The sequence below is a fragment of the Setaria italica genome, chromosome VII, assembly GCF_000263155.2.
Source record: "Setaria italica strain Yugu1 chromosome VII, Setaria_italica_v2.0, whole genome shotgun sequence".
NCBI classification, from domain to species: domain Eukaryota; kingdom Viridiplantae; phylum Streptophyta; class Magnoliopsida; order Poales; family Poaceae; genus Setaria; species Setaria italica.
This window is the reverse complement of record NC_028456.1, coordinates 33,819,622-33,847,089: the sequence shown is the minus strand read 5'-3', so window position 1 is coordinate 33,847,089 and position 27,468 is coordinate 33,819,622. Positions and strand designations below refer to the sequence as shown.

The 27,468-nt window shown below is 45.9% G+C and overlaps 3 protein-coding genes and 1 pseudogene across 5 annotated transcripts; 1 reads left to right on the top strand and 3 right to left on the bottom strand.

The window, feature by feature from the left end:
- The first annotated feature begins 5,785 nt into the window (after positions 1-5,785).
- On the top strand, positions 5,786-12,456 carry LOC101754816 (putative HVA22-like protein g). Of its 2 annotated transcripts, none has more exons than XM_004977285.3 (6): positions 5,786-6,051; positions 6,170-6,268; positions 9,360-9,404; positions 9,495-9,558; positions 9,660-9,866; positions 12,066-12,456. In XM_004977285.3, exons 1-6 carry the CDS (start codon positions 6,020-6,022, stop codon positions 12,240-12,242), a joined length of 624 nt encoding a protein of 207 aa, XP_004977342.1. In that variant the 5' UTR covers positions 5,786-6,019; the 3' UTR covers positions 12,243-12,456. The 2 variants fall into 2 exon arrangements, with proteins under 2 accessions (XP_004977342.1, XP_004977343.1); XM_004977286.3 differs by having other exon boundaries at positions 5,787-6,051; positions 12,069-12,449.
- Positions 12,457-12,606: 150 nt separating this feature from the next.
- LOC101754413 lies at positions 12,607-13,497 on the bottom strand. Its single transcript, XM_004977284.4, has one exon. The coding sequence runs from the start codon at positions 13,365-13,367 to the stop codon at positions 12,837-12,839; it is 531 nt and encodes a 176-aa protein (XP_004977341.1). The 5' UTR covers positions 13,368-13,497; the 3' UTR covers positions 12,607-12,836.
- Positions 13,498-17,738: 4,241 nt separating this feature from the next.
- LOC101754019 (transcription factor E2FA) lies at positions 17,739-22,288 on the bottom strand. 2 transcript variants are annotated; one of them, XM_004977283.3, is made up of 14 exons: positions 21,969-22,288; positions 20,566-20,755; positions 20,432-20,488; positions 20,248-20,333; positions 20,079-20,167; positions 19,951-20,005; positions 19,781-19,833; positions 19,649-19,699; positions 19,501-19,549; positions 19,347-19,412; positions 19,183-19,259; positions 18,852-19,071; positions 18,344-18,410; positions 17,739-18,232 (listed from the first exon to the last, which is right to left on the bottom strand). In XM_004977283.3, exons 1-14 carry the CDS (start codon positions 22,125-22,127, stop codon positions 18,123-18,125), a joined length of 1,329 nt encoding a protein of 442 aa, XP_004977340.1. In that variant the 5' UTR covers positions 22,128-22,288; the 3' UTR covers positions 17,739-18,122. The 2 variants fall into 2 exon arrangements, with proteins under 2 accessions (XP_004977340.1, XP_012702741.1); XM_012847287.2 differs by having other exon boundaries at positions 17,739-18,229.
- A 1,548-nt stretch (positions 22,289-23,836) lies between these two features.
- On the bottom strand, positions 23,837-25,573 carry LOC101756314 (annotated as a pseudogene).
- Between the last annotated feature and the right edge of the window lie 1,895 nt (positions 25,574-27,468).

Sequence of the window (27,468 nt, the reverse complement as noted above, 5' to 3'; positions counted from 1 at the left end):
TTCACCCTGCATTCAGAACCTATTCCGTAGCACAGTTTACTGACGATCTTGCTCACGAGCTAAACACAAGATGAGCATCGATTGCTCGCACTGAAAGGGAAGAAGAAATTACTGTGCGTCACGCTGGAGCCATGAGCCCATGGACTACACGGCTCGGCTACACGTACGGTCGCTTGTGCGGTCAGATCATCCATTCCTCCTGATCCTGATGCCGCTCTAGTGGGAAAACTGAATGCTTCCCGCGCCGGCAGCCAATGCGGTGGCAGGCTGGGCTTTACGGTACTCAGCACCGCCGGGATTCACGGCGTCGCCATGAGTGAGAGTGGCCTGTGGACGTGACCTCACGAGTTTACTACTCCTGCTACCGTGCTACGGCTAGCTTTGGCTACTTGTTGGATTCGATTCGATGCAGGAGCGACTGCATCAATGTCCTCTCTGTCTGGCTCCTGCAAACTATTCATTCCAGCTCCGGAGTCTGGTTCCTTTCCTCCTTTCTCTCATGGCTGGCTGCGGGGGACGTTTGCATACTAAGGCTAAACTTTGATCATGTCACATCGGATATTCAGATACTGATTAGAAGAATTAAACATAAGCTAATTACAAAACTAATTACAGAATTCCTAGGCTAAATCACGAGACGAATCTATTAAGCCTATATAATCCATCATTAGTGAATGGTTACTGTAGCACCACATTATCAAATCATGAACTAATTAGGCTTAATAGATTCATCTTGCGATTTAGCCTAGAGGTTGTATAATTAGTTTTGTAATTAGTTTAGTTTTAATACTCTTAATTAGTGTTCAAACATTTGATACGAGGGGACTAAAGTCCCCTCCCAAACACCCCCTTGTCTCTCGCAGCTGAAATTTATCAAGCCGATATATAAAGAGCATTGAAGCATTGGGAAACGTTCAGCTCAGGCCCAGATAGGCTTTAGAGTTTAGGCCTAGACCGGCAGCATGTAGAACGAGGGCCAGTTTAGGCCCATAGGATGTGGATGCAAACGATGGTCCGATTCTAGAATTTTTTATTTTTATATTTATCTTTTTACTATTTTGCAAAAATATCGGATAAAAAAATTACAAATCTAAACTTATACAGTTAGGTAGAACGGCTATAGTCGTTTCAAATGACAATAACTAACTCAAAAAATAATTAAAATTATTATTGTTGTTTGAACCGGCGGTAGCTTACATGTCACGTGACCTGGAGGGAGATAGAGCTTACTGCGTGTTGAAACGGCGGTAAGCCCACCTCCCTTCTCCAGCCACGCCGCCAGTGCCGGAGATGGAGACGTCTATAGCCATTTCAAATGGCTATAACTTTGTGTAATTTTTTTATTTCATGACATTTTTCCTTAGTTATAAAAATATATAAAGTTAGATTGGAAGCACTAAATATTCAAATATGTCATTATTAGTTGAATATGAAATTCCAAATTTGAGAGAGAGAGCGCTTCGATCTCATATTAAAAATTGAATTACTTCCCGACCATGTAATACATAGTTGTTTCCAGCGAAATTACAACATATGAGAATGAAATTCGTGCTGAACACCGATGACCCTAGACTAAATAATAGATTGCAGTGGCGTGTGCAGCATGGATGGCTATCCTAACTATGTGTCGTTGCTAAACCTAACACGCCTTAGATAATTGAAATAGTTGGGGACGGAGTCATCTCTACTTTCTAGTAGAACTGGCTTCGAGAGAGCTGAAAAGCCTAGTCTCATAGTATCCAGCACCCCCAGAGGAAGGTAGTGACGGTGGGCGATCCTTGTTGTGATGGTATGGATGGTAGGGGCACTTGCACCATGGATCAATACAAATCGGGTCACCTGCGATGTTAACCGCCGAAGGATTTGCATCAACTTCGGCTTGAAGATCCTCCACCCTACGCTTGAGGTCAAAGATCTTGCACTTGAGGTAGTGGATGTACTCTTGGGTTGGTTCAGGAAGTGGAGGATCGGCCCACTTCGTATAGAGGCAGCTTTCTTCATCAAGATAAAACTGAACATGATGTTAGTTTGTAGCACGAAAAGCTTAGCAAGAGTAAAGAAGTAATAACATGACTCACCAAGGCATACGAGCATCGAAAGAAATACCAGCTTCCATCACCGTAGCCATCAAACAACTGCACAACGCAAGCCACGCCATGGTGATACGTTGGCCACACATTATGACGGTCTAAGGCAGTTTGGAGGGGCGTAGTTAGCCCTATCATACAAAGGGAAGTCGTCGAGGGGTTCCTTATACTCCGTTGGGTCAAAAGAACTTGACCAAGTGATGGTGGGAATAAAAGCATCCCCTCCTCTTCCGCTCCTCCCATGACCTCTCCCTCTTACGAATGATATTGTTCTTCCTCCTACTCAGTGGTGTGGAAGGATACGGGAGAGGGAGGTCCACATAAGGAGTGTTGAGATGGAGGTGCATTGTGCCCCCATTTGTTTAGATACAGACTTTGCAGGTGTAGGGACGTAGGGCTCAGTGTGGAGTCCCATTTGCCTGAGAAGGCTCACATTTAGGGTCCTTGTAGTCTACTGTGTAGGCTTTTCAATGACGGTTCACGTCAACAGTCCACAAATGCGTGTCAGTATTGATGCCAAAGTTCTCTCTCTTGCTCTTGGTATTTGTTTCCAGAATGACTTAAATTCAGACAAATCTACCCCTTCTGAACCATATCTAACCTCCCCCGAACCATAGAGTACTTGGAAAAATAAACTGTCCGACGTACCTGTTAACATACCTGTTAATATACACGACATGTTATTCCAACAATACCTACATTTAAAAAACTATAAAAATTATAACTCGTGCATTGCCAACAATATTAATTTTAGATTTATCTAAATATATCAACAAATTAATTTTACTTTACCCTGTCAATATACACGACATCAAGATAGATCATTACTAAATATTACTAAATTTGACTAACCCTAATCACACATACATTTCGAAGAACTATACAAATTTATACACGACATGAACAAATATTATTACTAAATGTTATTAATTTTAACTAACCCAATAACACCTACATTCTGAATAACTATATAAAATTATAACTCGTGCATTGCCAACAATATTAATTTTAAAATTATCTAAATAAATCAAAAAACTAAATTTACTTTAACCAAAATAACTAAGCTAAATCCACCATACCACAAATTTGTCTATGTCTCATATGTACACCTACATTTGATCTAATACTTAACACTACACCATTTATAAATGATATCGACTACTACATCTACTAACTATGAGTTAAGATAAACTGCGAGATTTCAAATAATACATAAAGCGAAGCGCATATCCGGCAGAGCTTTGCTTCAATCTCCACCCTCCTCCCATCCCTCTCTTCTTCCCTCCTCTCCTCTTCTCTCCTCTCCTCTCCTCTCCTCCCTCGCTTTCTCTTCTCTTCTCCCCGAATGAACCGGCCGTTCTTCGCGTTTCAAAGGGTGGGGTCGCCTACCGCCGACTGATCCGGCGGGATCTTACCGCTCCCGCCGTTTGAATCGGCGGAAGGCTGTTACCGCCGCATAACCAGCTACCGCTGGTTCATCCGGCGGTATATGTCTATATTTGCTAATTTTTTCCTCCGCTATTTATTTCTGCAAAATAGTAAAAAAATATATAAAAATAAAAAATTTCCCGATTCTGAATTTTATGCGAGCCGTTGAACTGGGCTCCGATGGGCTTCTCGGCTCAATCCAGCAAGATTACGGAACCCGTTGCCAGTCGACTGACGACGGTTGATGCCATCCTAGCTGAGCGAGCTGGACAGCTTGGCGCACGGTTTCCGTGCTTTTTGAAATGAGAAATCTGAGCTGCTTGACATAGGATAATGGAGACGGCATGTGCAGGTCAAATCAGCAACGGGTCGGAGAGGATGATGCACTAGCTCGCTTGATCGATCGGGTGAGCGGATAAGCACCTAACGCCAAGGCCTAAACCCAACTAACGTACGAGCTTTTTCATTGTGTGTGGTTGGTAAACCAATTAACATCTTCACAACTAAACTAGTTAGCCATGCATAATGGGGGATCAACGATGGTGGATGGAATCTGACCCTTGTCGATGGAGCAGCGGTTAATTAGTACATCGTTCAAATTGAAGGATTGGTGTTGTGATTATTCACGCTGTCAATTGCGATTGCGTAGGTGTTGCAGACACTCTGCCAGATACGGACGCGAATGAATAAGCCGCGTAAGAAAATTAACCACCGGCCGATGTCATCTGAATGGGAAATGAGAGGGAAGAAAGAAACCATTCGGAAATTCATGGCAGGAAATTAAAAACCAGCCAGCTAGAGATACTTCGACGACGGACTTGTTGGTGGGGATTGTCAAGTCAAGGTTTTAATCACAAAAGGTCAAAATCAACAAAAGCGTCAGGACAAGGTGATGCCTGCATGCGTTTGACCCGGCCCCTTCTTCTCCCCGCGGTGGATTGGTTGGACCGGGATCAAGGCAGGTTGCTGTTGGGGGCCGGGTTGGCTTGGGTGGTCGTCGTCACGGCACGCGTAGAGACGCCGCACGGAATCTTTCTCCGCATCGGCGTGCTCTCCGGAGTGATGACCCAGGAATGAAGCATGAATGAATGATCAGCCGTTCCCGTCACGTTTCCTGTCCCCCAAAAAAGGCCGCATGCGTCCATCTCTTGCATCCGGTGCTAGAAATGGAGTGCCAGCTTGTGACTTTGGTTGTGTGAGTTTTGAGTTGGCAGGCATGCATTTTGCTCTTGCACTGCTTGTGAACGTACAGATACCGGAGACTGTCAAACTCGGTCTTGCGCTGCCCCTGTACATCCTTTCGTACGTGGCGCCTACGCCTTCGTCACGGACGAACCGGTAAAACCAAGGCGTACGCAACGGGACAAAGACGTCTAGTGGTCTACTAGGCGGCACACGGCACACCCAAGTCGCCAAGTAGGCAGTGCCTTCCCAGGCGAAGCTTCCGGTGATGGAGTTTTGGGCAACACGCGGGGCCACACAAGGATCGGCGGCGCGGAACCATGGCCGAGCAATTCGAAAAGCGTAAAGCCACCCGTCCGCGCACCCACACACACCAGGGGGCCTCGTATATATTTACCGGAAGATGATCAAAGCCTAACAAAACGCTGCAGATCAAAAGTTAAATAAAATATTGTCAAGATTTAAAAAAAAACTTGTTAAGATTTTTTTAAAAATCTGGACCAATATCTTTTAAAAAAAGTTGGACCAACATTTATTCGAAAAAAGTTCTTTAGAAAAAATTGAATCTAATATTTTTCGGAAAAAAGTTGCACCAACATTTTTTTAAAAAAGTATCTAGCTTCGGCGGCGTGCGGAGGCGTGCTGGCCGGCGGTGGCAGCATGGGGAGGCATGCCGGCCGGCGGCGAGCCCCGCACGGGGGCGGCGGCACGGGTAAGGGATGAGAGAGGAGTAGAGGCTAGAGTTTTAATTTGATGAAGATACGATGTATCTCATTCGTCGCACGGATCTCAAACATTGAAAGTTAACACCTCTATTTATCTCGTGGCGGAGGATGGATAGGATTCCCGCCCACACCACCGCAGGCCCCACCGAATCGTGGGCCAGATGGCGTAAAGCCAACTCCTCATCCATGTATTCCGAGAGATGCCGCAAACCGCGAGCGTGACGGGAGATAGCCCCGCCGCGCAGCCAGGGCCCAGGCCCAGTCGGTCGGTCTCCTCGTCCGTCGTCGTCGTGGTCGAACGGGTCCAACCCCACCACTCCGAGGACTCGGCCGTTTCGGCAACTGCCCGCCGCTCTCAAATTCTCCCACTCCGCCCGCAGGCGTCTTCCCAAAGGCAACGCAACCGCTTTCTTCTCCGCCTCCTCTCCTCTCCCCTCCCTTCCCCGCGTCACCCCCCACCGCTCCACGCGAGTCCTCCTCCCCCATTCCGCTCCACAAGCCGCAGCGACAGCCGCAGGCCAGGACCCGGGGGATTTCGCTCCGCCGTCGTAGCCCACAGGCGCCGCGCGCGCGCGCAGGCATTTCTGGTCCGGAGAGATGTTGGGGGAGCTCCTCTCGAAGATCCTGCTGTAAGTTCCCCGTCGAAATTTTACTTCCCTCCGAACACCGATGGTCTGTGTGTTTTGGTTTTGGTGATGCGTGCTGATTTCGAGCTCTGGTTCGCCGACGCCGGCCTTCGCCGCGCAGGCTGCTCTTCGGGTACGCGATGCCGGCGTTCGAGTGCTTCAAGACGGTCGAGACGCGCCCCAACGACGCGCACATGCTCCGCTTCTGGTGCCAGTACTGGTGCGTCCCTCCCTCCTCTCCCCTTCCCCACCCCTCGGTGGTCAACCGCCACCTTCCTCGGGTTTCACTTTCGTTCCAATCGGTCCGATGACCATGCGTTCGCCGCTGCTGATCCCACATCTGTCGCTCATCGGCCTGCTTGTGTATTACCATTAGTAACCGTGATTGCGTGCTTCCTCTTTTGCACTTTCGCGATGTGGCGTGAGATTCAGTACTTGGATAACGTGGTTTTATGTGGTTTCATGATGCTGACTTTAGTTCTCCCACTTTAACCTTTTTGCTCCCTGACTAGCATAACATGGAGGGGCTTTTTTAATGTGTATCTATATACAGGCAAAAGTTCATGCGAAATGATTGTGCCAGCTTTATTTCTGCTTCCCTTTAGTTTTTCAATTGTACAAGCTATTAGGTTCGTTATGGTGCGTTAATAGTTAGATGTTAGGTGGATGGCTGGATCATGACACCTCAGTCCTGCATTCCACGGGAGAATGCGGCGTCAATCACAGGGTTATTGCCCATTCCTAAGCCTTATTGTTAATGATTGCTAGCTCTATGCTATTTTAGGATTGATAAAATGGGCAAGTTCTGTTCCAGTTTCAGATTCTTGCCTCTGCCACCTAAAAAAAGGCGCGAAAAGAAAACTGACAAACATTAGGAATGCTTCTAAGACTTCTGATTGTAATTCAGTGCTCTGGATTAGAGCAGGGGGACAGATTCTGCCGCGCTAGTTTCTACATCTTGTAGGGGCCTCAACTCAAACAGAGTTTGGTTTGCTGCTATGTGTGAAAGGCAAGATAGATAAAACAGCGCATGATCGAGGCCATCCAATATGCACTGGTGGATCAGTAATTGGGGCTAGCACAGGAATGGTGTTCTGTCATTATTGCTATTATACCAGGCTTTTGCATCATATCTGATTTACTCATTACTAATAAATTGCTATTTTCGTTATCTTGCCTATGTTTATTTTTACCTGTCTAAGTTTAACAAACTATTTCTGCATCATATCTGATTTACTTTCGTTACTAATTAATTGCTATTTGGGTTATCTTGTGTTGAAGTTAAACATTGATTTAATGACCCTTTTGTTTGACATTCACTGTGAGTGTGGGGCATTTCAGCCATTCCACTGCGACTAAACATAATTTGTTTCTAGGACCAGAGTTTTTTACTGGATTTAGAAATATGCTTAACTTATTTTATGTAACCTTCTTGCTTACTTCTTTGTTTCAATGACAAATTACACTGAATTTGATTCTTCTTGAACTTGTTCAATCTGATTCTCAGTAGTCAATGCAACCAGTAGCAGCCATTACTTTTGTGCAGCATAAGACATATGATGACAGAAAGTATTGATATCCCTTCATTCTTCAATCTTAGAGCAAACTTTTCAAAATATTAGCCTAATATAAATTTGACAAACTGTTTGATTTTGCATTCACATTGCCAAGGCACAAACATATGATAGTTTACTAACTAGTCTAAAGATGAACACATTTTTTGTAGATATAAACTATAAATTCGTCAAATAATTTGCCTTGTTAACAGTGTCAATTTGATTGTGTGTGTAGTCATTCGTTTCATTATCTCTGACATAAGAAGATTGTTGTCCGTGAGCAGAATGTTCCCTGGTTTGTTATTTTACCTATGTAATCAGACTTGAGCATGACTAGACTTGGTCACTGACCAATTAAAATATGGGATGCTCTAAGGACCACCATATTAATTTTAATCTACTCAATTGACCAACACCGGCTGAGATAGTTTGGACATGTCCAACAAAGGCCTCTGAAGGCACCGGTGCATAGTGGAACCCTAAGGCGTGACAGTAATGTGAAGAGAGGCAGAGGAAGACCAAAATTGACATGGGAAGAGGCAATAAAAGGAGATTTGAAGGAATGGAATATACCTAAAGATTTAGCCCTGGATAGGAGTGCTTGGAAAAACAGCTATTCATGTGCCCGAACCCTGATTTGTGACTCTTGTTGGGTTTCAACTCTAACCTACCCCAACTTGCTTGGGATTGAAAGGCTATGTTGTTGTTGTTGTTGTACTCAATTGACCAACAGCAGACCAATTCAAAGTCTTCCCAGGAAATGGTTCAAAATCAGGTTTTACCTAATCTTTGACTTCAGCATGAAACTCTTCAAGAAAGAGATAAGAAGCTTCCTGTGGACCAGGCTGTCATCTGAAAGAGAGGGAAACAAAATCCTGTTAGCAAAAAAGAAAAAACAACTAGTCATATGAGTCTTTACCTTGTCTAGTGATCACTTAGGTAACATTCCACTCAGCTGGTATCAGTAGTTATTTCTCTTGCTCTGCCATTTTAGATTGGATGAGTTCTGTTGTCCTGTTTGTCGAAGTTACATGCCTGTCCGATACATGGAATGTTGATTGACCTGAGATATGCTATTATCTCGAATACAAATATGTGCAGTTCCTTTTGTTATCAGATTTTTTTCTAAACAAGTCAGTAAATGATTTTCATAATCTAGTTATTTCTGTAGAATATGTACAAGTTGGGGTGGTAAAATCACCATCCTCATTTGGGGACATAGTATTGAAATTTGATGTTAACTTACTAGTTAAATATGAAAAGAAGAATCTCCATATACCAGAACGCGGAATTCTTTTCAAGGTGATTTTTTTTTAACATAATAACATTTTCAACTATGTAAGGGAAATTCACTGGACTTTTAGGGGCATTATGTACTATACAATCAAGTTAGCAGTGATGCACCAAATACTATAGTAAACAAAGAAATAACTTTGTGATTGGTACGATCTATGACTAAAAATGATCATGTTAAGTTCCTTGTTGTATGGACTACTAGTGCTGCACCTGCATATAAGTGTAAAGTTAGTGTTATCTTCAGACTCTGTAAAAGTGCCGCTGTATCAGATAGTCTAACATATCCTTGTAAAATGATCATGCCATGTCTCTTATTGCATGGACTACTAGTGTAAGTTTGATGTTGCTTATTTTGTTTGCTAAGATTGAATTAGTGTTGTCTTCAGACTGTATGGGAGTACCACTGTATCAGATAGGCTAACATATCCTTGTCAACTGTCCTGTTTGTGAATGTCTCAGGATTATTGTGGCCATGGTTATAGCCTTCGAGAGCGTGATCTCTTGGTCAGTTCAATTCTTCTTACCTACTATTTCTTTCATATTTTGAAGTCTATCGCTTATCTATGCATGCCTATTGTATTGTATCTATGCCAGGATGCCAATGTATTCCGAAATGAAGTTAGCTTTCTTTGTCTACCTCTGGTACCCAAAAACAAAGGTAAGAAAGCATATTTGTTTGTTCAGATTTTATCTTCTCCAGCGAAACATACCTTTGTTTTGTTTGGATCGAAAGCTGCTTTAACTTGACTGCATCTGCAGGGAAGTGATGTTGTATATGACACCTTTCTTCGGCCCATAGTGATGCAATACGAACCAAACATTGAGCAGAGGCTACTGCATCTGAGGGCGAAATCCGGTCAACTGATTAGCTTCTACGTCAAGAATTTCGCAGACAAAGGGACGGCCTTCTTCATGGATGTCCTCCGCTATGTCGTATCTGAGAAACCTGAAGGATCCAGTGCAGAGGTAATGGCAATTTTTCCATCAAACCTACTCAGTATAGCATGCACTATATTAAAATGTTATTCCTTGCTCCCACATGACATGTTCCATTCTGGACTTAATTTCTGCATGCGGCTTCTCATCTGTGTTAAATTACTGAAAAACAATTGACCATGAATTTCTTATACAAATTTCTCTGTTCTTGGTAAAGTTCATGTCCTATGCATTATACAGTCGAAAGACCATGCAGTATGGTTATTTTAAATTCAGTAGCGCTACTTGCCATGTATATTTATTAGGTTTTCTTAGTAATCAAATTCAGTACCATTGATTAGCTATCCTACAATAAAGAACTGTTGTTCCATTGCATGCCATCCAAGCAAAGTATCACAATCAGAAATACATACATTTTCCCAGTGATATCTGTTTTTCTTGATCATATGAAAAAAAAATCATGTCAAAGTTCTTTACATATACTTATGTCCAATTCGCATGTTTCTGTTTTATATCAAATTCTACCTAAATCTCACCATCAGACTCCCACCTTTTCTGGGTGCCAAAAACCTTTTCTTTTGGACGAACCATGACACCTCCCGTTTGGCACATCTGTAGAAACTCCAACCGGCATCAAACAAACTGTTGCTAACAAAGAAAGCCCAGCCCCCCAATTCTGCCAACTCACTCCTCCCTTGGCTTCCCTCTCACCGCCCCACTTTGACAAGTACTACAGCAGCATTATCCACCAATCCGGCCATGCCCAGTGCCTGCCAACTGCCAGGGGCTCGCCTGCCCCCTCTCCCCGACGGCCCGACCTCAATCTGAGGCCATGGCTTCTCGCTCATGCGGCCCCTGCCTGCAGCTGTCAGCCTCTCGCTGCTCCCATTCAATCCTGGCCCACCGGACAGTGATGCCCAACCGGCTCTAGTCTAGCAGCAACTGGGAAAGCAGCAGCATCCCGCGCGGAGAACGTGGGCACTTGTCTGCACAAGAGCCAAAGGGCCAGCGCAACCTGCCAACCTGATCGTTTCCTTTCACCCCCTTCCACAAACTGATCCTGCCCAGCTCTGACGGTCTGACCTTGTCTCATTCCTGTCAGCTCCTGCAACGTTGCCTTCTCCTCCCATGCGCTGAACCTGCTCCCACGCGCCGTGAACGGGTCTGATGAATGCTCACTTCTTTCTGACCTGGGATGGTCTTTGGAGGTGTTTGTTTCTAGGCCTGTTTGGCAATAAGGTGTTCAAATTTAACACCCGTCACATCAGATGTTTGGATGCTAATTAGGAGTATTAAGCATATGCTAATTACAAAACTAATTGCACAGATGGAGTCTAATTCGCGCGACGAATCTATTAAGCCTAATTAGTTCATGATTTGACAATGTGGTGCTACAGTAACCATTTGCTAATGATGGATTAATTAGGCTTAATAGATTCGTCTCGTGAATTAGCACAGGGTTCTGCAATTAGTTTTATAATTAGCTCATGTTTAGTTCTTCTAATTAGCATCCGAACATCCGATGTCACACTGTTAAAGTTTAACACCTCGTATCCAAACACCCCTAGTCCCTTCTAAAATTCCTGTCACATCGAATGTTTAGATATTAATTAGGAGTATTAAACATAAACTAATTACAAAATTAATGGCACAGATGGATACTAATTTGCGAGACGAACCTATTAAGCCTAATTAGTCCATGATTTGACAATGTGATGCTATAGTAAATATAAGTAAATATAGGCTTAATAGCTTCGTCTCGTAAATTAGCCTCATCTGTGTAATTAGTTTTATAATTAGCTCATGTTTAGTCCTCCTAATGAGCCTCCGAATATTCGATGGGACATAAATTTTAGTCCGAATTAGAGATCCAAACACCCCCTTTGGTATTTGATGAACTGCATAAATCGAAACCCACGTATTGGCATCTCGTAGTATATATGACGAGTAACTTTACGCGATGAGGCCCAGCTTAACCGGGCCACAGTTGGGAGCAGTGAAATTTGTAAGACATCGTGTCGAGTGGTTGTTGCCTGGTCGGTACACGCCGTCCTGTACAAAGGTTCAGCTACACAGGAGGCAGCGTCGTATTCGTATCCACCAAACGGACATGTGCGTCCACGTGCACGAATCCCGGCGCACTGATTGTGAAGCACTGACTGGATGCATTTTTCTTTTCACAGCAGGCATTGTGATAACGGTTGGTTTCGTTTTTGTATTCACGTGCAGCAGAAGAACAAGAAGTCGGGCTGGAGCCCCTTCGCCACCAAGCGCCGGCCGCCGTCACCGCCACCGCAGGAGTCCATTTTCGACAGCAACCCTGACGCGGCCGTGCTGGCCGAGGCTCTGCGCGCCACCATCGGCGGCGCCAACCCCCGGCGACCGACAAACGGCAAGCATTACTAGAGGAAATCAAGAGACTCCTACAGAAACTATAGGGGATGATTTCTGTTGTACATAGAATGAATCGAATCAAAGAAAGCCAGAGAAAAAGAAAAGGGGGAGTACATAGCAAAATCAGCAACCCATTCACCATTCACCATTGTGAAGAACAGATGGATGTGTATCCAGTATTGTTGAAGTGATATGATAGAAATCGTTAGTGCATCAGTATGTTTCAGTCTTCTTTTTGCTGCGATGGAATATATTTCAGTCTGCTTCATTACCTGTTTTCTCATTTTATTGCTATCATATTCATAGCGCCAATCATTACTTCATTACCACTAAAAAAAACAGGACAGAATCAAGCTAACTAATCAGATGCTGTTAGTGCGCGATCAATCATTTCTCTTCCTGCTATAATCTCATCTCCAATTGTGCCTAATCCTAGCAAATTATTTACAGAAATTACACTTCAAGCAAAGCATGAAAATTCTATGAAAATCCTCGCAAAAAAGAGAGAATCCTAAGAAAAACTCAATCACACAAGAACCAGAATGGTAAGGAACGAAAAAGGAGAAATTGCAACCAAGAACCGCAAGCCCGGTGTCACCGCTGGAGTCAGGGCCGGAAGAGCGCCCCGATGAAGCTGAGGCAGCCGAGCAGGAGGCGGCAGAGCGGGCTCCGCCAGCGCCGGCCGCGGCGGGCGGGGTCCTCCCTGGCCGACGGCGTCATCTGCAGGTACGCGTACGCCGCGTGCTTCACAAGCGGGTGCCGGATCATGTGTATGTCCCCGCAGCTGCCGCAACCGCCGCCGAGGACGCCGCCGCAGGCCGCGGGCGAGCCGCCCGCCGTCAAGGCGTACTCCGGCGACGACAGGATGTCCCGGAGGCTGGTGTACCCGTGCCTTCCGCCGCCACCGCCGCTGCTGTTGCTGTCGTCGTCGCTCCCGGCGCCTTCCGGGATCTGGATAACCGGCGGCGCCCACGGCGGCGACGGCGCCGCGCGCTTCTTGGGCCTGCGCCAGTGCCGCAGCTCGAAGTCGCCGCCGGCCGAGCCGTTGGCGAGCGGAGAGCGCGGCCGGAGGGCTTGCTGCGACGTCGGCGAAAGCTTCGGCAACTCCGGCGGCACGACGGCTGGCGCCGACGGCATAGCAGAAGCGATCGGCGAGTGGTAGGAATCGAATCAACCAGCGAGCTTTGGGAGGAGGCGACGACGACTTGCTCGGGGCAGAGAGAGACAGAGAGTGGGAGGAGGGGAAGAAGAATTCTTTTTGCACGGGTGTCATATATAGCGCCCTCTAAAAACTCTGCGAAATAGCAGAAGCTGGCCCACATGTCATCTACCGGGGAAAATCAGCAGAGTGTGAATTTCTGAGGTGGGATTAGGACGGGAATGGAATTTTGGGGCCTAGTGAACCCGAAACGGCTTGTCGGACTCAGGCCGCGCGGGGCGAGCGGCTCCGGGGTGGCGGGTGGGGCCCACAGAAATTATTGGGATCCACGTCAGCGCGCGGCTGACTGCGTTCCTCCTATCCCAATTCCCATACGCTTTTCTTTTACAGGGTCTTACAAATCCTAGCTCTGGTTACAGAAATCTTCAAAGTGTGCGACGACACGCTCTAGTAAATTTCTACGTGTGAAGTGTTTATTTGTCAAAGACTTCAATACATTTGAAATATGTGCTATGCAAAATTATACCGGTGTAAAAATCTTATTTCACAGAAATATGGGAAAAATATACCATTTCGTCATCTCAAGATGTATCGATCTATTCTCTTGGGTGCTCGTAAGAGCGGGTGTATTCAGGTGAGTACGTTATAAAAATAAATATCTAAAAATGGTATACATGAGTTTATCCCTTAAAAAATGAGGTAGAACGATGATTTCCACAATATGGTGCCTTTTTAAAGCAAGTACGTAATATCTCGCAGTCGTAAAAAAATTCATAAGAGAGCGTTTTGCGTTACTGTCTCTTGATTTAGCTATTTATGTTTAAGAGTTGATGTTGTAATCCAGTATAGTTTCAGAGGTGACGTAGCAAAATGTAGATGTTGCATTGTACGAGTGCTTAGTGGTGGATTTTGGAGTCATGTTTCTAAGAAAAAGACTCTGACTTGTCCTGGAGTCATGTTTCCATAAAAAAGACTCCGATGTGTCCTTAGGCTAGTCCCAGTGCAAGGTTTCATCGCACTGTTTTCAAGGATGCCACATCATCCCATGAGGTGTATTATGAATGAAACAGAGAGTCCCAGTGCATAGTTTCATTTCACGATTTCATAGGATGACCATGACATTTAATTGTGAGGCATGTGATTGGATATGGTTAGATGAAATGAAACTCTATAGCCCCCAATGCAAGTTTCATAGTCTTGGAAACAGTGTATACACAGTTTCATCCTGATGAAACTCCTTCCCTCTCTCACTTCATAACTATCATGACATGTCATCACATATACAGATGTGTCACTGTATTTAATGTGCATGAAACCTCTATGAAACCCCCACTGGGATTAGCCTTACAAAAAAAACAAGAGTTTGTTTAGAAAAAAATTTAGCGCAGAAGGGTTTGTTAGCATAACCGAGTGGTACTAGTATCGAACACTTCATCGGTCATTGCTTTTTAGAAGTTGATGTTTTGGGGGTAGACAACTTTGTATTCTCTTCTTTCTTCTCAATTGACGTGACTATTAACACTTTTAAGACTATATATTAGCATGGTGAAATCCTATTATTGCATTTGTGATTAGCAACACTGCTAAAAAAATTTATTGGTGCGTAGTCATACAAATATTGAAAATGCAATTGGCAAGGAAATTACTAGTCCGATCCTAAGAAGTCAACCAATCTAATACAAAAAGGACATCCAAATTGAAACGAAACAGTATTGCATGGTCAATGCCTCAATGGTGATGTGTTAACGACCGCAAACTCTCCACGGCAAGAAGAGCAGCCCGTGGATAACAAGGACATCCCTATCAAAGTTTGGGGCCACTACAAAGAACATTTCAAAACAGGATGAGAATTAGGAGCAATTTACCTACCCCTCTTGATGAACCGAATGGCCAGGATGGAAGGCTACCTAATGGCCCCCAGCAAATGTAGTGGCACGGATGCAACGAGAAAGCTGTGGCGCTGCTGGAGAATGTGGCCCTAATTTTGCCGCATTTTGCTCATGCCCTCGCGTCACAAACACAAGACTACCTTTTTCTCGTCCCAGTTGCCTCGTGTGGGCCCGGTCGGGATCAGTCCGACTCAGCAATCCGCATTCCGTTGGAATCTTGATCCACGTTGGAGAGTGTTCGATGCTCAACAGTCAGCATTGCGCACTTGGGATATATTCTTTAGGAATCTAGCTCATCTATCAGGATGAGCAAGCTTGGGCAAGTGGTGCAGAAGCAAATTCTCCTCTTCTTTTTGGGCAAGCAGGATGCAGGTAAAAGCAGGTGTACCTGCGGAGTTTAGCTGTTTAGGATAGAGTATTAGAGGTCCATCCAACTATCCAAGTGACATCTCCGTAAAGTCATTGCCAAAGCAGATAAACTACTTGTCTCGTGGTAACAAAAGAAAATGGTATAAACGAAACACTGCTTTCTACGGAGAGTGCCTTACAAGTTTAGGCCACTCGCCATTTTTTCCCAGTAATACACCAGCTATTTTTTTTAAAAAAAAAAGAACACCAGCTATGTTAAGCTTGTAACAACAAATAAGATGTAAATAAATGTTTTCCCTATCAGGCAGGACTGAAAGATGTTTTCTTATTAAAAAAATAAAGAGCTAGAATTCAGAAGTGTTAATACCTGAAAGCCACTGGATGCAGCTGATATATAATCACATCAAAGTGCAGTCAAGACAGCTGTTGCATTTCCTTTGGGCGATGTGTTTATACATCACATCAGATCAGACGGCAGTACGGCACTATGGAAGGCTTTGTCTCTAGCAGCCTAGCAGGTGGCCGGTTTAGATAACATACAACCCCTCTCTTACTCATACTGTCTGTTTATCTTTCTGTCTTTTAAACCACTCTACTGCTTGATTCCGTTGCGCGCGCACGATGCACATGCTTTAAAAACAAGTCTTAGTAAGTCATTATCAGTCCATGTCAACATTTCAAGGTGGGATCTTACTTGCATTTTGCAGCTGAAGAATACAGTAAGGTGGAAACACTCACTTTATGCTCAACAGTCAGCAAACCACATTGGGTAGTCTATCAGAATCGAACAACATCTGCGAATGAAGCCGGGCTAGGTGACGCCGTGAGGTGGACCAGAATGCATAAAGCCCCTTTTGTTTTTGGACAAGTAGGGATCAGTTAAACGGCATATAATGCCTGCATAATCTGAGGAGAATATTAGGGGATCAAAGAGGGAGATATGAAATACAATAACCAAATGTTGGCTACTAGTCCTTAACCCGTTTTATAGCACTTGATTCATGACCTCTTCTTTGAATAAGGCTCGAGATAGTTTCCAAAACCTGTGGCTAAAAAAAGAAGAGAAGAAATCTAGCAGGTCATAGTTGGCGCATCTTCCATGGCAATTGTTTTAGGCGTCTTGCCATTTTTATTGGGTAGCACTCCAGCTGGCAAGCTTGTAACAATAAAATAAACAAGATGCAAATATCAGTGGTCCATTGCCACTCTTAATCATGGCCTGCAGGAATTTCCATCTCAGGAAAATACCTGCCTGTATCGAACAGCGATAGGATGAAGAGTAATGCAACAAAAGGTGTAGTCAAGATGGTTGTTGTATTTCCTCTATTTGTGGTCTTCCACGGAGGGCACTCTTTTTAGACAATGGAAAAAAGATCTGGCTTCAACGTCCCTTTTTGTAAGACGCCAATTCTATAAGAATTCTGAACGTATCTTCTCAAATAAGAAGCCTTGTTTAACTAAACTAGGCACTCAACTTTGCTAATCATCCCATGTGCAGACGTTGGCGAACTAAATAGCTACTTGAGAGTTTGGATCCTTGATTTTTTTTAAAAAAAATTCTGAAGCAAAGAATTCTGGCTTTGACCCTGTAGCAGGCGCCAAGCTGAAGGACAACCATTTAACCACATCATGCTTCCAGGCCAAAAATGAAGCAGATAAGCCTTTGACGCGTCACTGACATGGTGTGGTGCCATCTACGACTGCTCACGTGCAGGAGGATATTCGACATTGACCGTGACTCCATTTTGTAATAGCACGAGGATGTAAAAATAAACCGCATCAACGGCGCTCAGGGAAAGAAAATACCAGTCAACCGGATGCCCGATGTGACAAGCAAGAAAAGGAAACGGACTAGCAGGGTTGCTTCCGATGTGAAGCTGCAGGGAAGCAGCGTAATAATCAAATGCTAGCAGAGATCACGATACACATGCACCATCAGCACAAGAGATTGCCGTAACCAGTGATGGCGAGAGATCGTCTACCAAGACACTCAAAGGCCGACGACAGGTCACTTGCAGAGCATGGCTTGTTTATAGCAGCATCCATCCTGGGATGGCATCAATAAACTCAGCCCCCATGGAGATCACACGATTGATTTCTTTTTTTTAAGAAAAAGAGAGACGAATCTGTATCACACAGATAATAAATAATAGTAACTGCTATTTTACAAATGGATCTCGGCGAGCATCACCGGCACACACAATATATGTATTCCTAATAATTGTACAATCCTAATGCTGTGAGATGCACAACAGCATGCAACTTCCAGGCACGGCACATGGTTTCAACCTGTGAAGGCCAGCCTGAGCCATCAACATTCCACGCTCGGTTATATGACCGGCATGTCCAGAAGATCAGTTAAGTTATTTCTGGGCTAGCACCTGTACATCACTCAGCCATCTATCGCTCCAGGTTGATCGGATCGGCCGCTAAAATATGGATGGTGTTCCCTGCACCGATTCAGCGGTTTTCAGTTTATACACGAGGGTCCACGACGTCGGCCGGTTTATCCTGCTGCCGGGGCGTGCTGACTTCCAGGAAATCCTCCGCGTTGAATTTCTCAATCCCGTCCCACTCCACATCTGCTGCGTTGTCGAGTTAAGGATTTACTGGTTTCATAATTCATATCAAAATTCTGCATATGATATACTACATGAAAATCTTAGATAAGGTGACAGAGACTGTTAGAAGGATACGTGCTGTCTTCCACATGTCCGTGATGCTAACTCCTGTGTCTGATAAGAGCCAGTAGTCTGCATCAGTCTGCCAAGGAAAAGGACGGTTAATGCATTACAAAGTATTTGCGCTACAGAACTGCAAGTATTGCCGATGAATTCAGATGTGGTATATAAGATATATCCAAGACAGAATTTGCATACAAGGTATTCCAATATTAGGAAAAAGGTTTTGTTGCCCAGCACTACAGTGATGATGGTCAAGAACAAACTCAAGTTGTACCACTTCGCACAGATCGATCTTTGAATAATGAAGTGCTATAAAGAAGTTGATATTCCATAAAAAGAAGATACTACAGAGAAGCAAAGAGAACACTATTTGCCAAATTAGACGAAGTAAGAATGAAGCATCAAGTGAAGTTGAGCGGGTGCAAAAAAACATGCAATTAAATACTACGCACATGATCATAGACAAATCGATTTCATTTTGAACAACCTGTTGAATAATTATGCATTGAAGCAAACTTACATCAAGTTCTGAAGGGACAATCTTCATCATCCCTCCGTTGTCCTGCGAACTACTAGGAGCATCAGGAGGTAGTGTAAACCCTTCTTGAATGTTAGGTTCTATTCCTGCAGATTTGCTGCATTCTGCAGCCAAAGGCGTCCTAGGATTCTCTAGAGAATCCATGCTTATTGTTGGTGTAGGCCTTGGAGGAGTCTCCATGCCACTCATCTCCTCAAATTGACTACAATCAATCAACACAACAATGTTAGGCGTCATGTTAAGTTGGAGATGTACATTCTGAATTATATGATTTTTAGCATATGCCAGGCATGGGGATATAATGAGCACATACCTAACTAGGTACACATCTATCGGACCCATGGTACTCCTCAGCACAATCCTGTACCTTCTTTGAGGATAATCATTAACCTGCATAGGGAAGTTGACCCCATTAAAGAAATATAACATCCCCCTATGACCTTGAGGGTGACAAACAAGGATGGTTTTGGAACCCACCTCATCAGGATCTGGGACTTCCAAAGTTGTACCATGCGGTGCTTTTATAGCAATTAGAGTTTGATTCTGCATGTTGTAGTGATCTGTTAGTTACTGATTATATACTGAGTAGCGCTGATCATTTTTAACAGTTACTAGAGTAAGAAAAAAAAACCTGAAAGCATGGCAAAGATTTGATATCATCATCTGTAACATAAAGCCACCTGCAGGTAGAGAGATTCATTAATCAGATCCAAAACCTGCAATGCATTGAAATGCAAGGTAATTACTCAATCTCAAGGGGAAAAAAAGAAGATAGTTACTTTTGATTATTTTCATCTTCAGTGAGCTCCCTTAACCTGTCTCGCATTTCACTGCAAGAAATATTGGAGGAGCATGCTTAGCGAAACTGAAATAATAACAATAACTTGAGCTTTAAATAGCTGGTGACTAACTTTATTCGTTCATCCAAATTCTGCTCTTGCAGTGTAAGAGCTTCAATATCTGCCTGTGTATGACAAATAGAATAAGTATTTCTTAGAGAATAAGAACCATTACTTAAGCATCTGCATTGAGAAGAACTATTTCAGTAAAAAAAGAAATAGGAAGAAATGGAGCATAGTACCTGTAAAATGGACATATCATCACTAACTTCTCCTGGCCGTGAGTCATCTATTCCTCTGCAAAAGGACATATGAAGTGAGTAATGCCCATAAACAATCAATCAGAAATACAGGTATTAAGAGTCATTACTTCCAACGGATATTGTTCTTAAGCTTCTTTTCTATCAGCCCTATCCCTTCAAGAACATTAGTAATGTCATATATACGCCTTTTCTGTACCTGCAAAACAAGTTCCGCGTGTATATGTTTAGCAAAAGAAAGACATGCTCGGAACAAGATACCAACAAGGAGGTACCAACCTCTAGAGTTTCCGCAGCGTTATTTAGATCAACTATGCCACCAGGTGCACCTTTTAGCAAGTTCAGGAACTTCTTTGTCAAGAGCCCTAAAAGGCAATAATGAAAAAGAAAGGAAATCTGAAATCAAGATATCATGGAAATGTAACTGTCCAAAACAGGAAAATCAATAACTGATTATTCTCACCTAGGGAGCTATCATAGCGGCAGCCACCAACAGGAGTAGAAGGATTGCCTGGAGAACCTGTGAAAAATTATGCAGGAGGATTGAGTCATCTGAGATAAAGATGATTCATGTCTGATTGAATGTGCATCACTCACCAAAATTCAAAGGGGTCTGAGGGCAAGGTTTCTGGCCCTTGGTAGCCTTAGGCTTGGCAGAAGGTTTTAAACCTTTCCCTGAAGGTGGTGTAGGAACTGGACTGCTGCCTGCATTAGCATATCCAGGGCTCATCATCCAGTCATTTGATTCGGCAGCTTCATTTCCTTCTCTGTTATGTTTCCGTTTCAACTACAAGAGGAATACTCTTGTTAGAACTAGAGCTAAATAAAGTGTAAACTGTTGCATGCATATATGTCTTTATACTTTCAAAAGGTTTTGAGATCTTATTTATGAGAAAAGGTTGCTGAAAAGCGTTACATTAATACGACAACAATGCAACGTCATCATAATAGTCTCCACAGGAGACAAGTGTAGAATCTCCTGGGAACATTGTTAGGATGGTAATAAATTAAGCCAGACTGATTATTTGGAGAAATTAGACAACAGTGCTAAAGTTACAAAATAGTGGTGTGCTATTTTGGCTCAAAAGGAGACAGTTTGATGTAGGTTTGTAATACTTTTTTAGTAAACTTAAATCCTTCGCTGCTTTTCACAATGCACTGTATCAGGTTTTAACATTGTTTATGATTGACCGTCGATAACATAGTTCGCTCAATTTCCAGAGTTGTGGATCATTAAATGGGGATTTCAAGCTATCACCAACATATTGCTAGTGCCCAGTGCTTTTCTGCATCATACAAGATGCATATGCTTAACAAGTGTTTGCCAAATTTAGGTAACAATTGGTTATGTACTCTGACAATCACAAAAAGGGGGAAATGCCAGATAAGTCAGCACACACTACCAATTCATCAGCACAAAAATCACCAAACGCCACCACCATGAACTACATCGCACTCTAGCTGGTGCATATCAATTACCATATGCAAACAAAAAAACATATATATTTTTATAATTTATAGCGATTGAAGCGTTCATGAACCAATTACTTCACTGATTTATAAGCTATTCTCCCAAATGTCACAATTAGCAAATTTCACCAGATTGGTACATTCTCTTACTACATCCTAGCAACATCCACCTAAACCACAGCAAATTATCCATCTGGTCACCTCTTCCATGAGCGATAGAACGCAGATATCGCGAAATCCGTGCAGAATTAGCAGCAAATTCCACGGCAGGTATTAAAATTCAGCAAATTCAACTCCGCTAACACCAAAACCCCACCCATCCCCCATCCAACCAGCTCGCAAGACGCCAAATCCAAGGCGACGTGCATCGGCATTGCTAAAGCCGATTCAGTCCACCGGCCCACACGACCTTTCCCAGCTCCCCTCGCCGCTGGCGGGAGGGGCCATCAACCGCCCGCGCTCTAGCGTTTTCGACCCAACAACCGAGAATTTCAGCACAAGGACTCCAGCACCAGTCCCCCGAAACTCACTGGCGTCCTGAGGACGACGGCCTCCACCACCTCCTCGCCGGCGTCCGCGGGCGCGCCGAAGTTGTGGTACTCGCCGGGCGGCGGCGCGAACGGCTGGTGCCGCTGCAGCAGCGCCCGCGCCCTGGCCTCGCCGGCAGCGCCGCCGGCCGCCGCCGCCATGGGGATCGAGGCACGCGCGGAGCCGCGGATCGGAAGGCCGGCGCGCGGTGGGGAGGCAGGGTTCGGGAGCTGGGATCTGAGACGGCGGCGGGGGGCGAGGGTTTGCGCGGCGGGAGGGAGGGGAAGGGAAGGGAGGGAAGAAAACGAGGGAAAAGTGGGGTGGGAGAAGCGAGGGAAATTGGAGTTTTCAGTGGGGGTTGCCAGTTTATGGTGTGGACGACTTGCACGGGGCGCGCTGTAGCTCTAGGCAAGGCTGCAGGGGCAAAAATGTAAGATGAGAACTGTTTCAGGGACGTGTTTCCTTTTGCCTTTTTAGCATTTTCAGTGAAGTTCCTTCATATTAATCCACGCATTGTGATTTTAAAACATCTCAAAAGGTTATTCTCTTTGTTTTTTGCAAATTTCTCAAAATATTTTGGGGCCACGTCTAGTTACATGAGTAAACAGTAGGGGAATGCCTTAAATTACTGGTTTTGGGGCACATTGCTCGTAATTTGATGTACATACTACTACTATGCTTCTAATTCTGCCATGTTATAATGTCAGGTGATAAAGAAATGGTGGCAATTATTCGGGTACACTTAAGATATTTATGTTTTCCACCGAAAACATGTTTTTGAGTCATTCTTGCGATGATTTTAAACTTGTGCACGTCTAAGTCATGGCTACTATTAGCATACTTTGCAGAGGAAACACTTGATTCAAAAATCTACGGTATATTTTGTTTCAATTCAGTCTTCAAAATAGATTTGGATGTCGTTTATAGATACAAAACAATATAGTGCGGAACTATTCACAATGTGTCTGATTGCATAATTCTGCGCACTAAATATTTTATGTGTAGTTTTACTGATTATTAAACCAAAACATATGCAGTTCTATTTTCCAAAGTGAAATATAATTGAGTCCTTGAGCAGTTGATTGTATTGAGGCTGAGCAATCCTGCAAATACTGGTGTACTTGGGTGAAGTAGGGGCGATGTGATGTGGTGGTCATTTTGATCGGAAGAAAGGAAAGCCATGGGCGAGAAAGTAAAGCGTGACCGGCGAGAAACCGTCCAGCTGTTGTGGGGTCCGAATCCCCTGGTGAACTGCCGAGTGCGCGCGCTTTTATTTTCCCGCCGCGCGCCTCGTGGCCCTCCCCCACCTCGTCACGCTGACAGGTGGACCACGCGCGGGCTCGCGCGCGTACCGCCGCTTGGTTTTGGCGGGGAGCATCCTGATTGGTTCACGCCAGCGCACGCCGAGGATGAACGAACTGCGCTTGTTGCGACACGAGAATTCCTTTCTGCGAACAGCTACTCGAGATTAGTAGTACGGGCATGACATGTGGACCCAGCAAACTATAGACCCACCTGTCAGTGATTCGTGGAGGTGGTAGGTAGCACATTGTTTTCTTGTAGGTTTGACTGATGTGGACCATCCGTCCACTCCTTCCCTATAAAAAAATCTCGGGCAAATTTCAGCTTGAACGCGCTGCTTGGCGCGTGGCGCTGCGAGAATGGGCCAACAAGGCCAGAATGCAGGCACCAGGCAGGCAGGCGGGGGAAGTAGACCCATTGACGGCCCATACATGTACCCATTGGTCCGACCCAAAGAGTTATGGGCTCCAAGTTTGGACTTCAGATAGGCCATCAAATCTTTCTCGGAGGGTGGGATGGAGGACCACGGGGTGGTGGTAATATTTTTTTAGAGTAGAGATACGGTCATACCTTGCCGCGCCGGCCAGGTACCGAGAACCGAGCGACGCTGGTCGTAAATTCGATTGCCAATGCTTCGCCCGGTCAATCCGATCGAGCAGAAATGATTTACAGAAAATTGGTACATTCCTCGTGTCTTCCTCAGCCGTCAGCTGTATGTTCTTCCTCCTCGGGAGAGTCATGATGCATTTGCACGCAACTCGGAGCCTCGTTCCAAACTCCATCTTCAGCGACGGACACACAGAGCAACGCCGGCTTCCAAATCCGGACGCCGGAAAGCCTCGCGGTCGCAGAGATGGTGTGATCCTGCGACCAGGCAGCGGTCACTGCAGAACGCCCAGCCGAACGGGCTCCTCCTCCTTTACCTTGCTCAGATACTTCCACGAGACCACCACGCCGCGCTTCACGGCGGTGGCGTACACGGCCATGGCGTCTGGCCACCGGCCCAGCCGGCTGAGCTCGCCCAGCAGCGCGTCGAACGCGTTCCGCCCCGGCACGAAGTCCCGCACGATCATGACCAGCACCAGCACCAGCACCCGCAGCGCGTGTAGGCGCGATTCCGCAGCGCGTACCCCCTGCGCACCATCTCCTCCAGAAGCGCCACGGCCGCGTCCACCTCGCCGCCGCGCGCCAGCGCCTGCGCCATCAGGCAGTAGGTGTACGACACCGGCTCGTGCCCCGACGCCACCAGCTTCGCGAACACCTCCCTGGCGTCGCCCAGAGCCGAGGCGTCCGCCGCGTACCGCCGGCACAGGCCCCGCGCCAGCGTGTCCAGCGCGCGCCCGTCCGCCTCGAACCCGGCGCGCTCCATCCGCTTGTACGTCTGCCACGCCACCGCGGTCTCGCCGGCGCGCATCAGCGCGGTCAGCACGATGCCGAAGCTGATCTTGTCCGGCAGGCAGGCGCCCTCGCCGCCGCACATCTCCATGAGCAGCGCGAACGCCCTGAGCGGGTTCCCCTCCTTGCAGTGGCCGTTGAGGAGCGCGTTGTAGGTGAAGATGGTCGGCGAGAGGCCCATCCCGATGGCGTCGTGGAAGATGGCCGTGCCCTCCTCCGTCCGCCAGACCTTGCAGAAGCCGTCGAGCACGATGGTGAAGGTGTAGATGTCCGGCGTCTTGGGCGAGCCCTTGAGCATGTTGAGCAGGTCGAGCGCCTCCTCGAGCCGGCCGACGTAGCAGAGCTCGCCGATGAGGCTGTTGTAGGTGCGGACGGTGGGCTCGCACCCGAGCGCGCTCATGGCGTCGAACACCTCCATGGCCTTGGTGACGCGGCCGCGCTTGCAGAGGCACCCCACCACGGCGGAGAACGTGGCGACGCTGGGCCGGAACCCGCGCACCACCATCTCGTCCAGCGCGAGCTTGGCCTCGTCGGGCGCGCCCTGGTGGCAGAGGCACTGCACGGCGGTGGCGAAGGAGTGGGCGTCGGGGGCGACGGGCATGGCGCGGAACAGAGCGACGGCCGACGCGTGGTCGCCCGCCCGCGCCAGCGCCGAGAGGATGTCGTTGTAGTCGGAGACGGTGAGCGCCGCGTCGTCGCGCTGAAGGAGGTCGAGCACCTTCACCCGCTCCTCCACGGGAAGCTCCATGATCGGCTTCGCGCAGTCCCGGGCGCAGATACGCGGCCTCTTGCTCCTCCCGTCGCCGTCCGGTCCGTCGGAGAGCGAATTGAGGACCTGCTGCTCTCCGTGGAGGGTGCCGTTGCCGTTGTACTGCAGAGCGCGGAGGAGGTCGGCGTCGTGGTCCCGGGCCAGCGCTTTGCAGTATCTCGGCGGCTCGTCGCGTCCCGTTATGGGCTTCGAGATGCGCTTCTTTCAATTCCAGGCCAGGCCATGTTAGTTATGGGCTCAGTTATAAGGTGGGGGAAGAAATGTGTGTGTGGATTCCGGGATGATGGTCCTATACAGCAAGTGCATGGACTTGTTGGGCTGTAAGTGAGTTTGTTGCGCGTGTGTGTGTTTGGGGGTTTCGGCCTTCTTGCTGGTACAACAGGTTCGTCTGTTCGGTTAAGCTTATGATAGGGCCCGTTTATAAAGATCAAAGATTTTGCATGGTTGCAAAACTGGGCCTTACGTGTGTTGATACAGTGACGAGAAGCTTAGCACTGGAAAAATATATTCCCTCATTCATAAGCTTAGCTTCCTGACTCCCATGGATCAGAAACAAAACTCACAATTAAAGCAGCAGTATGTCATAGGTGAAAATTAACATTGATGCTGAATTGTGATCTCAGGGGATACAGATGATCTGAGAGTGCTGTGGTGGGTTCAGGAGCCGAAGAAACTTGAGCATTTTTCTGATGCTTTACAAGCTGAAAGCTATGGCACTTGTTACTTGTACAGGGCTCCGAGCTGTATGCTTCGGATGCTCTGGGATGATACGGGTGGAGTTGGAGACCGATGCAGTTAACTGTAGAGTCAGCTCTGAACACGTACGTACTTGAGCTCTTGATTGGTTCAGCGCCATGTGATGTCACATTTTCACAGAAATTAAGTTTTGTAGATGTCCTTGTGGTAGCACATTAGTACGTCCTATTGTGACCCTGACAGTGGTCCGTACGAATGCTACAACTTACATTGTGGCCGCAAGCATTACGTCGGCCTATATTTAATGGAGGTACCTTCCAGCTCAGGAAAAAAAAAAGAAATGCGATAAACATATGCAATTGTACATTCAGGTATTTTTTTCCTTTTCTTTTTCCTAGTGTCAGTTCTTTTTTTCAAATATGCATGCTATGTGGAATATTATCTTTCTGTTAACACAAAGGTGTATATTCCGCAAAAAAACCGAAAGACGATTATGCTGGCTTTTATAGTTTTTCCGGAGAAGGAAATGGCGAAGTGTACCCTTTTACCCGAAAGGAGGGGACGTAGTTTAATGGCATATTGTGGTTGCCTCTCACTCAGAAATTAAAGGTTGTGGCTGAAACAAGCAAAAGTGATTCCTCAAGTATAATGCATGTACTGCCGATGGGCTAGCTTTCGGTCAGAAAATGCCACGCATGGTCTTTTGGTGGCCGGTCTTTCTTTACTTTATGAAAAAGCTCTGTGGCCATATCATCAAAGTCACTAAAGCCTAATCCATCGCCAACAAGAAACGAATTACTACTAGAAGGGAATATACGTTTTTTTAGCTCTCATTATTTTCACGTCTTCCTAGCTTGAGTGCAGGCAACGTTTTACCCGTAAGTGAGTTGATTTGACGTGGATATTATGTACGCACGCACCGGGCCGGGCGAGGCATGATGAAAAATGTGCAATTGATTTTGGGAGCCGGGCGTACATACCGTACTACGTGCCGCAGCTTCACCGGCGGGTCCTGATGCGCCATCGACCAGAGCTACTGTGCACACTGCCAACTCTACTGCCTACCGCATGCAATCAGTCGGTGAGTCAGGCGCGAGCTCTGCGGCACACCAGGATAATAAATACGTTGGATCCTCAAGGGAGTACAATGTACAAGGCCATCCTTATAGCACTTCTTCGAGACCCAACTTGGTTAGAGCACAGATCCACAAGACAAATGGCTTTGTTCGCTTCAGCTTATCAACTGACTTATCAGCCACCAAATAATATTTTTCTCTCACAACAAATCAGCCGTTTCAGCCGGCTTATAAGTCCAGCCAAACAGGCCGAATGAGTTGACA